The 17,470-nt window shown below is 36.8% G+C and overlaps 4 protein-coding genes across 4 annotated transcripts; all 4 read right to left on the bottom strand.

The window, feature by feature from the left end:
• Positions 1 to 654: 654 nt before the first annotated feature.
• On the bottom strand, positions 655 to 1,578 carry LOC115412857 (olfactory receptor 10A7-like). The gene has a single exon (XM_030125512.1). It carries the CDS (start codon positions 1,576 to 1,578, stop codon positions 655 to 657), a length of 924 nt encoding a protein of 307 aa, XP_029981372.1.
• Positions 1,579 to 6,596: 5,018 nt separating this feature from the next.
• On the bottom strand, positions 6,597 to 7,529 carry LOC115412882 (olfactory receptor 10A3-like). The gene has a single exon (XM_030125546.1). It carries the CDS (start codon positions 7,527 to 7,529, stop codon positions 6,597 to 6,599), a length of 933 nt encoding a protein of 310 aa, XP_029981406.1.
• Positions 7,530 to 11,499: 3,970 nt separating this feature from the next.
• On the bottom strand, positions 11,500 to 12,471 carry LOC115412858 (olfactory receptor 10A3-like). The gene has a single exon (XM_030125513.1). The coding sequence runs from the start codon at positions 12,469 to 12,471 to the stop codon at positions 11,500 to 11,502; it is 972 nt and encodes a 323-aa protein (XP_029981373.1).
• Positions 12,472 to 16,411: 3,940 nt separating this feature from the next.
• LOC115412859 (olfactory receptor 10A3-like) lies at positions 16,412 to 17,383 on the bottom strand. Its single transcript, XM_030125514.1, has one exon. The coding sequence runs from the start codon at positions 17,381 to 17,383 to the stop codon at positions 16,412 to 16,414; it is 972 nt and encodes a 323-aa protein (XP_029981374.1).
• Between the last annotated feature and the right edge of the window lie 87 nt (positions 17,384 to 17,470).

Here is a 17,470-nt window from a genome sequence, read left to right on the forward strand (position 1 = left end):
TGGCCACAGGTCTATGAAATGAAGCATCGTCATTTTTCTATTTCTTTCTTTAATGAAAGCTTTTATTACTGTGTATCTGTAATATCTGATGCTGTGTGAATTTACATATAAAATAGCATCATTTCACAAACTACAAAAAGATCTTATCACTGTACTTTTAGTCTAAATGTGTATTTATGGGAAATATTTCCACATATTACTGGACAGTCCCCAAATCTCCCCAGAAAGAGAGAGAAAAAAAGCCTATTAGAGTTACTACAATGTGGAAAAATGTAATGTGAAAAAAAGATCTGGCAGCTTTTGCTTTATAGAAAAGTGTCCCAGTTACTCTTTATTCAGCTCTTAATGCTTATATTTTATGGAAACAACTGTGAGAATAATTAGCTCATATTTTTGCATTAATTGAAGTATATTTGCATAACAGTGTCTCTCACAAAACTACATGTCTCATGTTTTTCATAGAAATATTTCAGTGAATGCACGTATAAAGGATATGAAAAAAGGATAAAAGCAACACAAAGACATCTATATTTAAAACATATGATCCATATTAGGAAATGCATTTTATTAGATCACAATCATCACATTAAATAACATTAAATTCATATACAACATACTTCATACACATAATTTGCTGTTGCTTCATTCACTTATTCAATTCCATGTTAACATTCTTGAAATATGTCTCCTAATCTCTGGTAACTTTAAACCGTACACAAGTGGATTCAGAACAGGAGGAATGACAACAAACTCCAGAGATAAAATAACAGCCATTATGGGATTGATCTTTTCAAGATCATAGCGACTCAGAGCAATATCACAAAATGCCGTAATGGAATAAATGGCAAATGAAATGACGTGAGGTAAACAGCTGTGTAATACTTTGCCTTTAAATTCTGATGAGCTTTTCCAGCAGATGATTACGATTCTTAAATATGTGTACAGGACAAAAGAAAGAGGGAGGAAAACTGTAGTTATTGTCACAAACATTCCTACCACATTATTGATGTCAGTGTTAACACATGACAGTTTCACCACATTCCAGTTGCCACAAAACACTTTTTGCACCTCATTACCACATAAGGGAAGTCTAATAGATAAACCTGTACATACTGAAATGGAAAAAGCTGGACAAATCCAAGCCAACATTGTCAGCGTCACAACAGTTTTAAAGATCATCTTCTCATGATAGTGTAAAGGATGACACACGGCTATGTATCTATCATATGCCATAATCCCCAGAATGGTCAGTTCATAGGAAGCATAGGTGTAAATAATATAGATCTGAGTGAAACAAGCAGGACGAGAGATGAGATGAGTGTCTGAAAGAAGGTCTATTAGAAATCTGGGGAAGAAACCAGCAGATCCATAGATGGAATTGACAGATAAATAAGCGATAAATATATACATGGGCTCATGTAGGGCTCGCTCTCGTGATATAACAAATATTATGACAAGATTAGCAACGTTGATGAAGACATACACAAGGAGGCAAAAGACGAAGGCTGGGTAGCGGAAATGTCCGACGTTCAAAAACATGGTGAGGTTGAAATAAAAGGAAACTGTGCCGTTTTCCATAACATACAGATGTCAGCAAGAAAAATACAGAAATGTGAAAAAGTCAAGATATCATCCGAGTAAATATGCGTATTGGAGAAATGTCATTAATATTAGACATACAGTGGCTATGGGCTTTGACTGTGTATAAGACACTTTAACTTGGATGATGACATGATAAGTCACAATACACAGTTCCTCAATTTACAGATACATCATGTATATTTCACAACAGTCATGCAAATAACAAAGATCTTGTTAAATAGGATGAAGCGTCTCAGCTCTCAGGTGTGAGTCTTACATACTTACCAAACTACAAGTTGGTAAAAGTCAAGGCTCAGATATGATCTACATGTTGCTCTTAGAGATACTGATAACCAGAGCAGGTACTGGGAGGAGATATGACTCTTATATGTTGTTATAATGTATGTGTGTGTGTGTGTGTGTGTGTGTGTGTGTGTGTGTGTGTGTGTGTGTGTGTGACGTTTGCTTCTCTGGAGGATTAACCACGAACAGCAGTTTCAGGGTCACAAGTGCACACAACAGCACCTGTAAACATCTGTGTCTATACACAAACATATCATGCTGTGCACTTTTAATCCCCCTCAGCAAAACATAGTGTAAGATTCTGTTGAAAGTTACTGCACTATAATTGAGATTAGATTGTCTTTGTGTAAAATTTATTACATACATATTTATATTTGAAAGTGCACAGAACTTATGATTGCACAAGACCATTTGACCTTGAAAAAATAGGTCAAGGTCACCTATTTTCAATAGGCTTCTGCTCCATGCCAAGATGCATCCACAGTATAAATTTGGTGCAGATATGTCAATGCATTCTTCAGATAATGCGATTATGTTGTTGAATGGACGAACAGACGGACGACAAAACGATTACAATACCTCTTTGGTCTGAAGTTGGCCGAGGGGTAAAGCTGCACATGGATGTTACGTAACGTGTATTTGGCCATTTTGTGTGACAGTGTAAAGTAGAGGTGTCAAACATACGGGCCACAGGTCACAACCGACCCGCCAAAGGTTCACTGCGGCCCACAGGATGAATTTGCAAAGTACAAAAATTACACAGAACACAATGACAGCCAAGTGTCAGTGAGTCTTGATCATATAGTTAAATACTGTATTTTTCAGTTCCAGATGGCTGTTACTAAATGTTTTGTGCCTTTGTAGATCTACTGTGATCTGTATGTTGTAATGCACTTGTGTAAATAATAAAAATAAGATGAGGTATAATATTGTTAAATTTTATTTATTTTTCTAAAGAGATTTCTGGTTGTTCATGTTGTTTTGTTAAGGATAAACTGTAAATGCACACTTTTTCATACAGTAATTTTGCTTCCTTTTTTTTGCACTAAAATAGAGAAAAATTTGGAGTTGTCATTTGTAAATTATTTTGGTATTATTTCACTGGTCCGGCCCACTTGAGGTCAATTTGGGCTGTACATGGCCCCTGAACTAAAATGAGTTTGACATCCCTATACAGGAACATGCATATGTCATAATCACCAGAATGGTAATTTCATAGGAGGAATAATCCAATCCAATTCAACTTTATTTATAAAGCACTCTAAAACAACCACAAAAGTGCTGTACAGAAGTCTAAAAGCGCAATAAAACATTAATAAAAGCATTAAGAAACAATAAAATCAAATAAATAAAAAAGCTAAAATATACCAACTTAAGCAAAATATCAACACTGCAAGAGTTTCAAAAAGCCAAAGAGAACAGGTGGACTTTAAGAAGAGATTTAAAAACAGGCAACGAGGAGGCCTGTCTGATATACAGAGGTAGGTCATTCCACAATCGGGGACCAGCAGCAGCAAAGGCCCCCTCCCCTCGGAGCTTACACTTTGTTGTGGTTTTAAACTGGATCCTAAAATGAAGAGGCAGCCAGTGGAGCGACACTAAAACCGGAGAAATGCGCTCACGTTTTCAAGTGCCAATTAAGACGCGCAGCAGCATTTTGTACTATTTGAAGACAAGTGATGGAGGACCCACTAACCCCCAAATACCATGCATTACAGTAGTCCAGCTGAGTAGTGATAAAGGTGTGGATTACAGTCTCAAAGTGCCGCTTTGAAATGATTGGCTTGACTTTGGCTAACTGCCTTAAGTGAAAAAAGCTTGACTTCACGACTGCCTTTACTTGACTGTCAAGCTTAAAGTCAGAGTCCATTTTAACCACCCAGGTTTTTGATGACTGGTTTTGGGGATGGGAATCAAGAACTGTTTCTTTTTGAGAACCAATTCCCAGTAGCTCAATTCCTTTGAATCGTTTGTCGGCCTACTTAATGATTCTGCTTATTGATTCTGCCTTTGTTGCGCGTGCATGTATTGCAACTTATTTTGGCATCGATCCAGCTGATGTCATCATGTCGATGCATGTGGTGATGTCAGCATATCAACTTCCTCTATATATGTGCCAAGTTTGAAGTAAATTGAAATAAAATTAATGTTTTTATAGACATTTGAAATCTCACCCATTGTAAGTAAATGGGAGAAAAAAAGATGTAAAAAATTATTTAAAAATTTGAACTTTGACCTACTTTTCCCAAAATGTAATGACATCTATTCTGGGTCACTGGCAATCTATAAACCAAATTTGGTATGAATTCAAGCAATAGTTTTGCTGCTACAGATACTGGAAATTTCACCTATTATAAGTAAATGGAGAAAAAGATTTTAAAAATTCATAAAAAATGTGACCTTTGACCTACTGTTCCCAAAATGTAATCAGATTAGGGATGTAAACAATTAATCGACTAACAATTAATTGTCGATAAGAATTTGCTTGAATAAATTATTAACTGTCGGTTAATTGCCCTTGTCCACCTGTCCACACCTGTCCAAAGGTTGCCGGTTTGTCCGCGCTGCAACACTGCAGCTGGGAAAGCTGGCCATCGAACCGGACCATGGCGTTGATGAGTTAGAATGTCTTTATGGACATGGTGGAGCCAAACACAGACCGGTCGGTCTGTTTGTGGGAATGGTGCACCCCGCATAAATACACGCACAAATGTGGGGTCGGTATCGGATCAGAGCATTTTCCCTGAAGGTTGGTCTAGTCCATGGTCAGTGAGACAGAAGTTAAAACATCCTCCAGGCTCCTGATCCAGACCATAGGTATGTTGAACATTTGCAAAGCCACGACGGCATATTAGGGCCACATAAGAAAAAAAAACACTTGTCGCTACGAGAATAAAGTCGTTATTTAACGAGAATAGTCATTATTTAACGAGAATAGTCGTAGTTTTAAAAAAGTCATTATTTAACGAGAATAAAGTCGTTATTTAATGAGAATAAAGTCGTAGTTTTAAAAAACTCTATTTAACAAGAATAAAGTCATTATTTAATGAGAATAAAGTCGTTATTTAACGAGAATAAAGTCATAATATAATGAGAAGTTGTACCTCCTCATCGCCTAATGTAAAACTTGGAACATTTTGTGAAGTTCTCCTTTCATTTGGGGGTTAGGCACAAAGGTAAAATACTGAGTCTATCCCCCCATCAACACATTAGTATAAGGACTTTGAAGAGAGTTTGCACACATTTGGGTTTGTTGTAAGAATCGAACTGATTTGTAGCAAATTGCCTCTTTTGTGGAGGAGAAACTGATGAAGTGGTCAGTTGTAGGGCTATCAGTGGTTACACCAGAGAACTAAACAGAGAGGGTTTGTTGTTTCTGAAGAAACTGTGAGGATGCTACTCCAAGTTTTTGAGTCCAACAGAAGGGAAAGTTGCTGCTTCGCTTGTTGCCTTCGCTGTAAAACCAGAAACTTTGTCGAATTTCCAAAATATTACGAGTTTAATCTCATAACAGTACAACTTTATTCTCGTTAAATAATGACTTTATTCTTGTTAATCAATGACTTTAGTCTCGTTAATTAACAACTTTATTCTCGTTAAATAATGAGTTTTTTAAAACTACGACTTTATTCTCGTCAATTAACGACTTTATTCTCATTAAATAACGACTTTATTCTCGTTAATGACTTTTTTAAAACTACAACTTTCTTCTCATTCAATAACGACTTTCTTCTCATTAAATAACGACTTTATTCTCGTTAAATAACGACTTTATTCTCATAGTGACAAGTGTTTTTATTTTCTAATGTGGCCCTAATATGCCGTCGTACGAACCTTCAGGAGGTAGGGAAAAGGTGTGTGTGTGTGTGTGTGTGTGTGTGTGTGGGGGGGGGGGGGGCACAGACTGCACCGACCTGTTGCCCTATTGTATTATAAGTAGGACGGAAAGTAACGCACATGCGCGCGCACAGTTACCAACCAACACGCACGCATCCCCCGGTCAAACTGCGCACATGCGGCCAAGTACCCCCCCACACACACCGACGAAACGCACGCACATGCACCCCCCACCACCACCACTGGCGAAACGCACGCGCGTGCAACCCCCTCTTACACACCACCACACCAACAGATGAATTCCACAGGAAACACTGACTGTATCCAATGGTTCAATAAATCAATCATTAAGGAATATGACATGCTTTTTTTCATGAAGTATATGAACAATATTTAGCTTTTATTCTTATAGACCGTATTGAAAAAGATATTCAAGTTCTCAGGAAAATTGCTGCTTATCAATTAATCATTAGTCGATCGATAAGATCAACCAACTAATGATTAATGGATTAATCGATAATTTGCATCCCTAAATCAGATCTATTTTGGCTCACTGGCATTATATAAACCAAATTTGGTATGAATTCAACTGATAGTTTTGCTGCTAGAGTGCTAAACAAACAAAGAAACAAACCAAACCAAAAACAATACCCCTTGCCTCCCCTTCGGGGGGTGGGGTAAAAATTCAAACTCATTCCTGTGCATACTGTTTCTTACAAAAACTACATAACACTTATTTTTTGCATGGTATTATTCCAGTGTATTCCTGCTAACTGGAAAAAATATAACATGCAAAATGATGAAATACTTAGTTCAGGTGTGAGTGGTAACATATATATTTGCACCTCATAGTCAGCTTTGGAGAATGAATTTTATTAGATTATTTTATGCCATGTTAGCATCTTTGAAATATGTCTCTTAATTTCTGGTAACTTTAAACCGTACACAAGTGGATTCAGAATGGGAGGAATAACAACAAACTCTAGTGATAAAATAACAGCGAAAATAGGATTTATCTGTTCAGGATCATAGCGACTCAGAGCGATGTCACAAAACGCTGTAATGGAATAAACTGTAAATGAAACAATGTGCGGTATGCAGCTGTGTAATACTTTGCTTTTAAAATCTGATGAGCTTTTCCAGCAGATGATTACGATTCTTACATATGTGTACAGGACATAGAAGAGGTTAAGGAAAACTGTAGTTACTGTCATGAGCATTCCTGCAGCACCACTGTAAAGGTTGGGAATGCATGACAGTTTCACCACATTCCAGCTGGCACAGAACACTTTTTGTATCTCATTACCACATAAAGAAATCCTGGAAGAAGAAGAAATGGCTGCTGTGACTATGCCAGATGAATAAATCCAAGCCAGCGCAGCCAATACAATAACAGTTTTGAAGGTCATTTTTTTATGACAGTGTAAAGGGTGACATATAGCAACGTATCTATCATATGCCATAATCCCCAGAATGGTCAGTTCATTAGCAGCATATGTGTAAATAACATAGATCTGAGTGAAACAAGCCGGATGTGAGATGAGATGAGTGTCTGACAGAAGGTCCATGAGAAATCTGGGGAAAAAACCAGCAGATCCATAGAGAGCATTGACAGATAAACAAGCAATCAACATGTACATGGGCTCATGTAGCGCTCTCTCTCTTGTTATGACCAATATTATGACAAGATTAGCAGAGACAATAAAAGCATAAAGCAGGAGGCAAAACACAAAGGCTGCATAGTAGTAATGTCCAAAATCACCAAACATAGTGAGGTTAAAGTGGAAGGAAACAGTATTATTTAACATAACACACAATCAGAATCACAAACAAACAACGCAGATGATTAGTATTCGATGTGTACAAAGCCTTTTTCCTGTGTTGAGAAATAAGGCAGGATTTGGCATCATCTTTTTAAAAAACATAAGAATAATGTGATAACATGTAAACCAAGTTTGGATATATACTTACAAACTAATTATTTAGTGATCGGCAGGAGTCAGAGACAGTCAGTTGTTGCTCTACACCAACTGACAACCAGACTAGGAAATGAGAGGAGGAGACGGTCCTATATATACTCATTTGCATTTGTCCATCTTATCGCAGCTTTTCTTCTCCAGAGACATACAATGATGATGGTATGATTATGGAATTTTTATAATGGGTTTATTAAAAAAAAAAAAAAAAAAAAATCCACAATTCCAAGCTTATCTAATCTTTAATTTTTCCTCAAAAAAAAAAAAAATCTAAACAATTCAAGGAAGGGAATCCCCTTTAGGCTCCCACACACCATCTCAGACAAAAGATAGCGATCATGAGAGAATCGTGGCAATATCTTTGGTCTTGGCTCTAAATCAGTGGTCCAATGTCTCACTGTGAGACAGGTTCAAGGACGGCTGTTGTCCTGCGACCAAAGACAGCCTGTGATAAAATTCTGACACTGTCAGAAATTTGGGGCAATCATCTCACAGTGTGACCGCTGCTATGACCTACGTCCGCTAACTGACCAATAGACATGCAGAAATGATGTACTGATTAACGCAACACTGAAAGTGACAGACCATTACAGTAAATGCTAACATTAAATACTAGCAGATGCTAACAAATACTTACTTCAAGCTCTCTTTGCAAAATTGGCATCCCAAGTTGGTCTCTCTTTTGCATTTGCATCCATATTTTCCTCTTCCTCCTTTTTTTTATTTCTTGTCTACACATATAAATTCCAAAAGGGCAAGTGTTCCGTTACTTCTTCACATTTTTGTTTTTAATGGGTGGATTTGCGCACACTAATAATGATTAATTCTTGTACATTCTCGTTGACTTACATACATCGTAGGCTGCGATTCAGGTTGTGTTTTCATCGGACAATCTACACACAGCAAACTTCTTGTCACACCCAAACTCATATCGTACAGAGTGGCTTGCTGTGAACTTATAAAGTTGTTAAACTCGTACAGTGTGTGGGAGCCTTTACTCTTCCCTGGATGTTTTCCATCATTCATTAATGCTGTAAACTACATACTTTGTGTGTAGAACTGTAGCCAGATAACAATAAAATAAATAGTCACGGATGCCCCCCCTCGGTCTGACAATGACAGCTGGACCCCCCCCCCCCCCCCATTATTTTCTGCCCCCCAAGACAAACAAAATGCCCACCCACACTAGTCAGATGTTTGTGCTGTTTCTTGTCATGGCATCAGGGGTCACACTAAATAGGGACTTTAACATTTTCAACCCATTTAGTTCAGTTTTTTATGTCTTTAAAGGTTGTACACATATTTATTGTATTATCTTGTTGTATCTGAATAAAAGAGAATGATGAATAAATATGGATGATCATTTCAGCCCTGAAAAAACAAGATCTGGTTCCAACTAGTTATTATAGAACTGATCAGCACTTCATACCCTGTAACGGTACACAAAATTTTCGGTTCGGTACATTTTCGGTTTTCAAAGCCACGGTTCTTTTTTTCGGTTCAGTACGGGAAGAAAGAAAACCCCTCAAAATGTCTATAAATGCATTTATGAATTTTTTAACATTTTCCCCCTAATTTTTAGAGACAATAGAATATAGAAAAACAGGAATAATATAATTCTGCTGCTACAAATCAAATAGAAAATAAAACAAATTATTAATATTACTAAATGTATTTTAAACATTAATACTGCACTTTTCCCTGAAAGGTAGTTTCGAACAAACAACAAAAATCTAATCACAGTTCTGTCAGTTTACATTCTGCACAAAAATAACAAAAAAATTCCATATGAAGTGCAACATTAACAAGAGGGTAAACTAGTATTCTGTTTAAACAAACTGAAGAGAAAAATTGACAACACAATGAACCAAATTATTTATTTTAGGACAGATAACAAACTGTTTAGGACACTGTGTGTATTTGTGTGTGCCTGTGTGCACGGGGGATTTTTTTTTTTTTTTTTTTTTTTTTTGGAGCCGGGGGGGGGGGGGGGGGGGCGCAGTTCTATACCTGGGGGTGCGGTCCATAACTAACGTAACGAATGCTGTTGTGAAACGAAAGTGAAACTTTACATACTTTCAATGTTCTATTTATTCCTCTATTATACAGCATGTGTGATAGACAGACAGACAGACAGACAGACAGAGCTAGTGTCAGTGTTTTAGAACTACTGTAGTTCCTAGGGGCAAAACAACGTCCGTCTTATTAACGTCTCTTTCCTCATTAGTGTCTTTCACTGGGACCTGAACTGATCTAAACTGGACTGTACTGATGGTGGAGGGTCTTCAGTCTCTTCCTTCCAGGTTCACATCATATTTGTTGTTTTTTTTTAACCTTATATCAACTGCTATTTCATATTTCGGGTCAATGTGTGCTCCTTCAATATATCCGTGTGAAACTTGCACGGATTTGAAGTTCCACATCGAACGATGCCTTTCGTTCCTTTTTCTTTTTCTCATCATACTGTGCCGTTTCGGTACAGCTGTGTACTGAACCGAACAGGTGTGTACCGAAACGGTTCGGTACGTGTACCGTTACAGGCCTAATACTTATGTACTATATCACCGAATTCCCCTCATGACCTAAAGCCATTCTAATCCATAAGCAAAAATCAAAATAGTACACCTTGATACACCAGTTCTTTGTCACAATGAGAGGCTGAATTTTCTTCAAAATGTTTGCAATATTTCCATGTATTCAGCTTATTTATAATAAAATAAAATAAAAACATGACAGTAGGTGAAAGCATGTAAACCTTTATTATAGAGACAATAGAAAATGACAGAAAAGGTGAATGAGGTGATGACCTGTTGTAGTTTAGAGTACCCTGATAAGGCCTCAACCTATGTGGTTCATAATCTATCACAGTTTCATAATATGACACAAGTTTTATTTCTTCATATTATAGGACATTTTATCATGGATGCAGCACAGGGAAAAAATGACCCACATTTCAACATGTAAGAAACCTATGGGGAAGCAGAAATATATAAACTAACATAATAAACATACACTGATGTGTAATAATTCATCAAAAAAAAGGACTGAAATGTGATGAAAATAAAGACTCATCACTAAAATATTAGAGCTCTGTTTTTTTTTTAGTTTATTTCTGATTTATTGCTCTTCAGTGTTTAGAATTGAGTTTTACTATGTGTTTTATGTACATTTTTAGTGTGGATGGATTTATGGATGAAATCTCTATTTTCTGTAACGTCTGCTACTGCAGGCTTGTAATAAACCTATGGTGAACAAGAAATATATCTCCTGATGAAATAAACACAGCATCAGCAAAAAAGGCAGAGGAAAACATACACTGTGTAATAATTCATCAAAAAAGGACTGAAAAGTGATTAAAATAAATAAATAAATAATGACTCAATCACTAAAAGATTAGAGCTCTGTTGTTTTTGTTTATTTAGCCTACTGTTTAGTATTTAGAGCTGAGTTTTGCTACTGCTGTTTTGTAATGAACCTATGGGGAACAAGAAATATACCTCTTAATATAATAAACACAGCATGCAATGAAAAAGGCAGAGAAAAACATATATTGATGTGAAAAAATTCATTATAAAGGACTGAAAAGTGATAAAAAAAAAAAAAGATAAACTAAAGATTAGAGCTCTGTTTTTGTTTATTTACTATTTAGCATTTAGAACTAATATGTACATTTTTAGTGTGGATGTATAACACTTATGACACTCATTCTTTTCTCCTGCTTTAATAAAGTTTAATAATAAATATTTACTTTCATCTGCATTTATAAGTTATATACGGTGCTGAATTGAAATGAGGAGAAATCTCAAGATCTCAACTCTGGACATGTTTTACTAGAATTCTTTTTCCTGTTGGATTTTATGCTCAGCATCTTAAAGATGTGCCTCCTAATCTCTGGTAACTTGAGGCCGTAAACAAGAGGATTCAGAAGCGGAGGAATAACGATAAACTCCAGCGCTAAAACAACAGCAACGACAGGGTTTACCTCCTCCAGATTCTGTCGACTCAGTGCCGTATCACTGAACGACGTGACAGAATAAATGACAAACGTAATAACATGTGGAAGACAGCTCTGTATTACTTTCCCCCTGATCCTGGATGGGTTTTTCCAACAAGCAACCAGGATTCTCAGATAAGTGTAGAAAATGAAAGCGAAGGGGACAAATGCAATGACTACAGCTCCCAACATCGCAGCAATATTATTAACAGCAGCAGTTATACATGAGAGTTTTACAATATTCCAGCTGGCACAGTATATCTTGCGAATCTTGTTACCACATAATGGAAGCCGGACCGTCATGTTAATGGTTACTGTGAGGTTCAAGGCCGGACAAACCCAAGCCAACGTTACCAAAGTAATAACAGCTTTAACCGTCATCTTTCTGTGATAGGATAAAGGATGACACACGGCTATGTATCTATCATATGCCATAATTGCCAGAATGGTCAGCTCATAGGACGCGTAGGTGTAAATAATATAGACCTGAGTGAAACAAGCAGGACGTGAGATCAGATGAGTGTCCGATAGAAGGTCTATTAAAAACCTGGGGAAGAAACCTGCAGAACCATAGATGGAATTGACAGATAAACAGGCGATAAATACATGCATAGGCTCATGTAGCGCTCGCTCTCGTAATATGACAAGTATTATGACGAGATTAGCGGAGATGATGACGGCATACAGCAGGAGGCAAAAGACGAAGGCTGGGTAACGGAAATGTCCAATGTTCAGAAACATGGTGAGGTTAAAGTAAAAGGAAGCAGTGTCGTTTTCCATAACACACACACAGTAATCTAACTAGTTCCGGTGATAAAGAGGGTCCTGTTGTTCATTCAGTCATCCTAATCTTCAGTAATGTACAACACTGTGGTTATAGTCAGATCTATGCACAGATAAACCACTACTCTGAGCGGACACAGTACTGTTAAGTCCTTTATCTTGTTCCAACTGGAAGATGTCACCATATCATTTCTCTCCTGGGTCATACAGAAACATATCCTCAATACCATGATGAAAGATGATGAAACTAATGGACCGGGTCAGTAAACCTAATGTGTCACAAACTAAGTCTTACCCCTGTAAGTCAAAAGCAACAACACATTTTGCCTTAAAAATTTTACTCAAGTTGATAAAAGGTTGATATCTATAATAATAGAAATGATCCAGATAAGGATGCAGGTTCAGCTTGTACAGTTCTGTGAAGGATTCCTCATCAATGGGAGCGTTTTGGCTGTATATATATTGGCTGTATTTGGCTGTCTGATAATATCTATGAGTGAGATCAGTTTCTTGCTGATCTAGAACAGAAACCAGACCGTAAGGCAGGGGTCACCAATCCTGGTCCTCGAGGGCCGGTATCCTGCATGTTTTAGATATTTCCCTCTTCCCGCACGCCTGACAGTCGTTATCAGGCTTCTGCAGAGCTTGATGATAGGCTGATGGTTTAAATCAGGTGTGTTGGAAGAGGGATACATCTACAACAAGCAGGATAACGGCCCTCGAGGACTAGGATTGGTGACCCCTGCCTTAAGGCATATTTTTATTTCATTCTTAAATCTACTGAATCTGATGGATGTTCCTGATTTTAAACATAACGTAATGGAATCAACAGAATTGACTGTAATACTGGTCCGAATTAAAAGAATGGAGTTTAATGCTAAAATCTGTGTTTTCTCTATATGGGTGAGTTTGATTATGGGGTTTAAGATTTCTGTCTGAAAACAGTTTACATCAGTGATTCTAAGCTGGTGGGTCATGAACCTGTTTCCATTGGGTCTTGGGCCTGTGCCTGGAAAACCAATAATGTTAAGAAATCAATCCTGGGCTTTATTTTTTATGGAGCTGAGTGCCGTTCATTCATATTCCCCAACAGTAGGTGGCAGTAATGTACTGTAATGCTAATTAACACCCGACATTTCACAGCACAAAAGAAGTTTTTAGGCCCGAGCCGAGTGAAGCCGGCGCAGGGCCTATTGAGTCTGCAGTGGGCGCATGGGGACAAAATCACCAGTGACGCAGTCGCCTTTCGCCACTGTCGCTACTCTCACACATAGTCACATTCACGGCAGTCAGACCTTTCCGAAGATGTACATGACATGTGCGTAAATCGCATATTTACACCTGCTCAGAATGAATGGGAGTCAATGGGACACGCCCAGTCGGGGTCAGTCACGTATGTGTAAGTGCACAACACTTGACATCTGACCCCACAGACATGTGGGGGACCTCGAAAGCTTCCAAATAAGGCCAAATATGTGGTTGCCATGGAAACAGCTATATTGTTCTTGCTCAGATTATTATTATTATTATTATTATTATTATTATTATTATTATTATTATTATTATTATTATTATTATTTTATTTATGTATTTATTTATTTATTCCTTCTCCTGCGCTTTGAGCTCAAATTTGACCGCTTGAACATTTATGAAAACTCACCAAATTTTGCCCAAAATTCAGAAGTGCGAGAAATTGAATTTACATATAGGTTTCGTAGATGTCCGTAAAGAAATGTTGCGGCAGCGCCCCCTTGAAAAGTGGGACCACATCCAATGTAAAGTTTGTCGTAGAGCCACGAAAATCGGTACACAGATTCATCATCAGGGGACAAACAAAAATTACTATTATGGCCACGCCCCCACCATTATTTTTCTGCCCTCCTCCCAAGACAAGCAAAATGCCCACCCCCACGAGTCAGATGTTAGTGCTGCTTCTTGTCATGGGGTCAGGGGTCACACTAAATAGTGACTTAAACATTTTCAACCCATTGAGTTCAGTTTTTTGTGTGCCTTTAAAGGTTGCACACATATTTAATGTATTTTCTTGTTGTGTTTGAAGAAACGAGAATGATGAATAAATATGTATGATAATTTCAGCCCTGAAAAAACAAGATCTTGTTCCAACTACTTATTATAGATCTTATCAGCAATTCATACTCTGTCTTAAAACTATTAGGGGTGTAAGAAAATATTGGTTCTGCAATATATTGCAATATTTCATTTCACAATACTGTATCGATACTAAAAAGTACTGTATCAATATTTTAGGTATGTATTCAAATGCAGATATTGTGGAGGTTTATTTTTGTTTTTCTTTTTTGTTTATATTTTGTTTAACACTTATTAAAAAATGTTAGTTCCTTTCTTGGGATCACACAAAAATAATGTTATGATGTTAGTTATGAACTAATAGAATATGAACATTTGAGCAGGATCTTAAACCGTACTGTCTGTAAAACCTAATTTAAGTTTTAACACAGGAAAATGTTGCGATATAGCATTAGATCCTGTTGTAATCAAATAAAAATGTGTTTAGTATTTGAGCATATTTCTGGTATAATTCAATTCTTCAAGGAAACAATCATTAAAAAAAGAAACAAAAAATTGCCTTTTTAACAGTGTCATGATATATCGTGATATATCGTATTGTGATTTGTATCGTATCACCAGATTCTTGTCAATACACACCCCTAAAAACTATACTTACTGTAAATACTATATGACTGAATTTCCCTTATGACCTAAAGACTTTCTAATCCGTAAGCAAAAATCAAAATAATACACCTTGATACACCAGTTCTTTGTCACATTGAGAGGCTGAATTTTCTTCAAAATGTTTGCAATATTTCCTTGTATTCAGCTTATTTATAATAAAATAAAATAAAAACATGACAGTAGGTGAAAGCATGTGAATCTTTATTATAGAGACAATAGAAAATGACAGAAAAGGTGAATGAGGTGATGACCTGTAGTAGTTTAGAGTACCCTGATAAGGCCTCAACCTATGTGGTTCATAATCTATCACAGTCTCATAATGTGGGGAAATAATGCAAGCTTATTTCTCCTGGACATTTTATCATAGATGCAGCATAACGAAAAATGACCCACAATTCAACATGTAAGAAACCTATGGGGAACAAGAAATATATAAACTAATATAATAAACATACATTGATGTGTAATAATTTATAAAAAAAAAAAGGACTGAAATGTGAAAAAAATAGATAAAGACTCAATCACTACAAGATTAGAGCTCTGTTGTTTATTTCCTATTTATTGTGCTTTAGTATTTAGAACTGAGTTTTACTATGTGTTTTATGTACATTTGTAGTGTGGATGTATGGATGAAATCTCTATTTTCTGTAACTTCTGCTGCTGCTGTCTTGTAATAAACCTATAGGGAACAAGAAATATATCTCCTAATAAAATGAACACAGCATCAGCAAAAAAGGCAGAGGAAAACATACATTGATGTGTAATAATTCATCAAAAAAGGATTGAAAAGTGATTTAAAAAATGACTCAATCACTAAAAGATTAGAGCTCTGTTGTTTTTATTTAGCCTACTATTTAGTATTTAGAACTGAGTTTTGCTGCTGCTGTTTTGTAATGAACCTATGGGGAACAAGAAATATATCTCTTAATATAATAAACACAGCATGCAATGAAAAAGGCAGAGAAAAACATCTATTAATGTGAAAAAATTCATTATAAAGGACTGAAAAGTGATTAAAAAAAAAGATAACTAAAGATTAGAGCTCTGTTTTTGTTTATTTACTATTTAGCATTTAAAAGTAATACGTACATTTTAAGTGTGGATGTATGACACTTATGACACTCATTCTTTTCTCCTGCTTTAATAAAGTTTAACAATAAATATTTACTTTCATCTGCATTTACAAGTTATAATTGGTGCTGAATTGAAATGAGGAGAAATCTCAAGATCTCGACTCTGGACATGTTTTACTAGAATTCTTTTTCCTGTTGGATTTTATGCTCAGCATCTTAAAGATGTGCCTCCTAATCTCTGGTAACTTGAGGCTGTACACAAGAGGATTCAGAAGCGGAGGAATAACGATAAACTCCAGCGCTAAAACAACAGCAACGACAGGGTTTACCTCCTCCAGATTCTGTCGACTCAGTGCCGTATCACTGAACGACGTGACAGAATAAATGACAAACGTAATAACATGTGGAAGACAGCTCTGTATTACTTTCCCCCTGATCCTGGATGGGTTTTTCCAACAAGCAATCAGGACTCTCAGATAAGTGTAGAAAATGAAAGCGAAGGGGACAAATGCAATGACTACAGCTCCCAACATCGCAGCAATATTATTAACAGCAGCGGTTACACATGAGAGTTTTACAATATTCCAGCTGGCACAGTATATCTTACGGATCTTGTTACCACATAATGGAAGCCGGGCCGTCATGTTAATGGTTACTGTGAGGTTCAAGGCCGGACAAACCCAAGCCAACGTTACCAAAGTAATAACAGCTTTAACTGTCATCTTTCTGTGATAGGATAAAGGATGACACACGGCTACGCATCTATCATATGCCATAATCCCCAGAATGGTCACGTCACAGGAAGCGTAGGTGTAAATAATATAGACCTGAGTGAAACAAGCAGGACGTGAGATCAGATGAGTGTCCGATAGAAGGTCTATTAAAAACCTGGGGAAGAAACCTGCAGAACCATAGATGGAATTGACAGATAAACAGGCGATAAATACATACATAGGCTCATGTAGTGCTCGCTCTCGTAATATGACAAGTATTATGACGAGATTAGCGGAGATGATGACGGCATACAGCAGGAGGCAAAAGACGAAGGCTGGGTAACGGAAATGTCCAATGTTCAGAAACATGGTGAGGTTAAAATAAAAGGAAGCAGTGTCGTTTTCCATAACACACACACAGTAATCTAACTAGTTCCGGTGATAAAGAGGGTCCTGTTGTTCATTCACTGTCATCCTAATCTTCAATAATGTACA

The sequence above is a fragment of the Sphaeramia orbicularis genome, chromosome 21 (assembly GCF_902148855.1).
Source record: "Sphaeramia orbicularis chromosome 21, fSphaOr1.1, whole genome shotgun sequence".
Lineage (NCBI taxonomy): Eukaryota > Metazoa > Chordata > Actinopteri > Kurtiformes > Apogonidae > Sphaeramia > Sphaeramia orbicularis.

Coding starts and splice junctions, on each gene's coding strand:
- LOC115412858 (XM_030125513.1), bottom strand. CDS start 12,471: ATGGAAAACGACACTGCTTCCTTTTACTTTAACCTCACCATGTTTCTG.
- LOC115412882 (XM_030125546.1), bottom strand. CDS start 7,529: ATGTTAAATAATACTGTTTCCTTCCACTTTAACCTCACTATGTTTGGT.
- LOC115412859 (XM_030125514.1), bottom strand. CDS start 17,383: ATGGAAAACGACACTGCTTCCTTTTATTTTAACCTCACCATGTTTCTG.
- LOC115412857 (XM_030125512.1), bottom strand. CDS start 1,578: ATGGAAAACGGCACAGTTTCCTTTTATTTCAACCTCACCATGTTTTTG.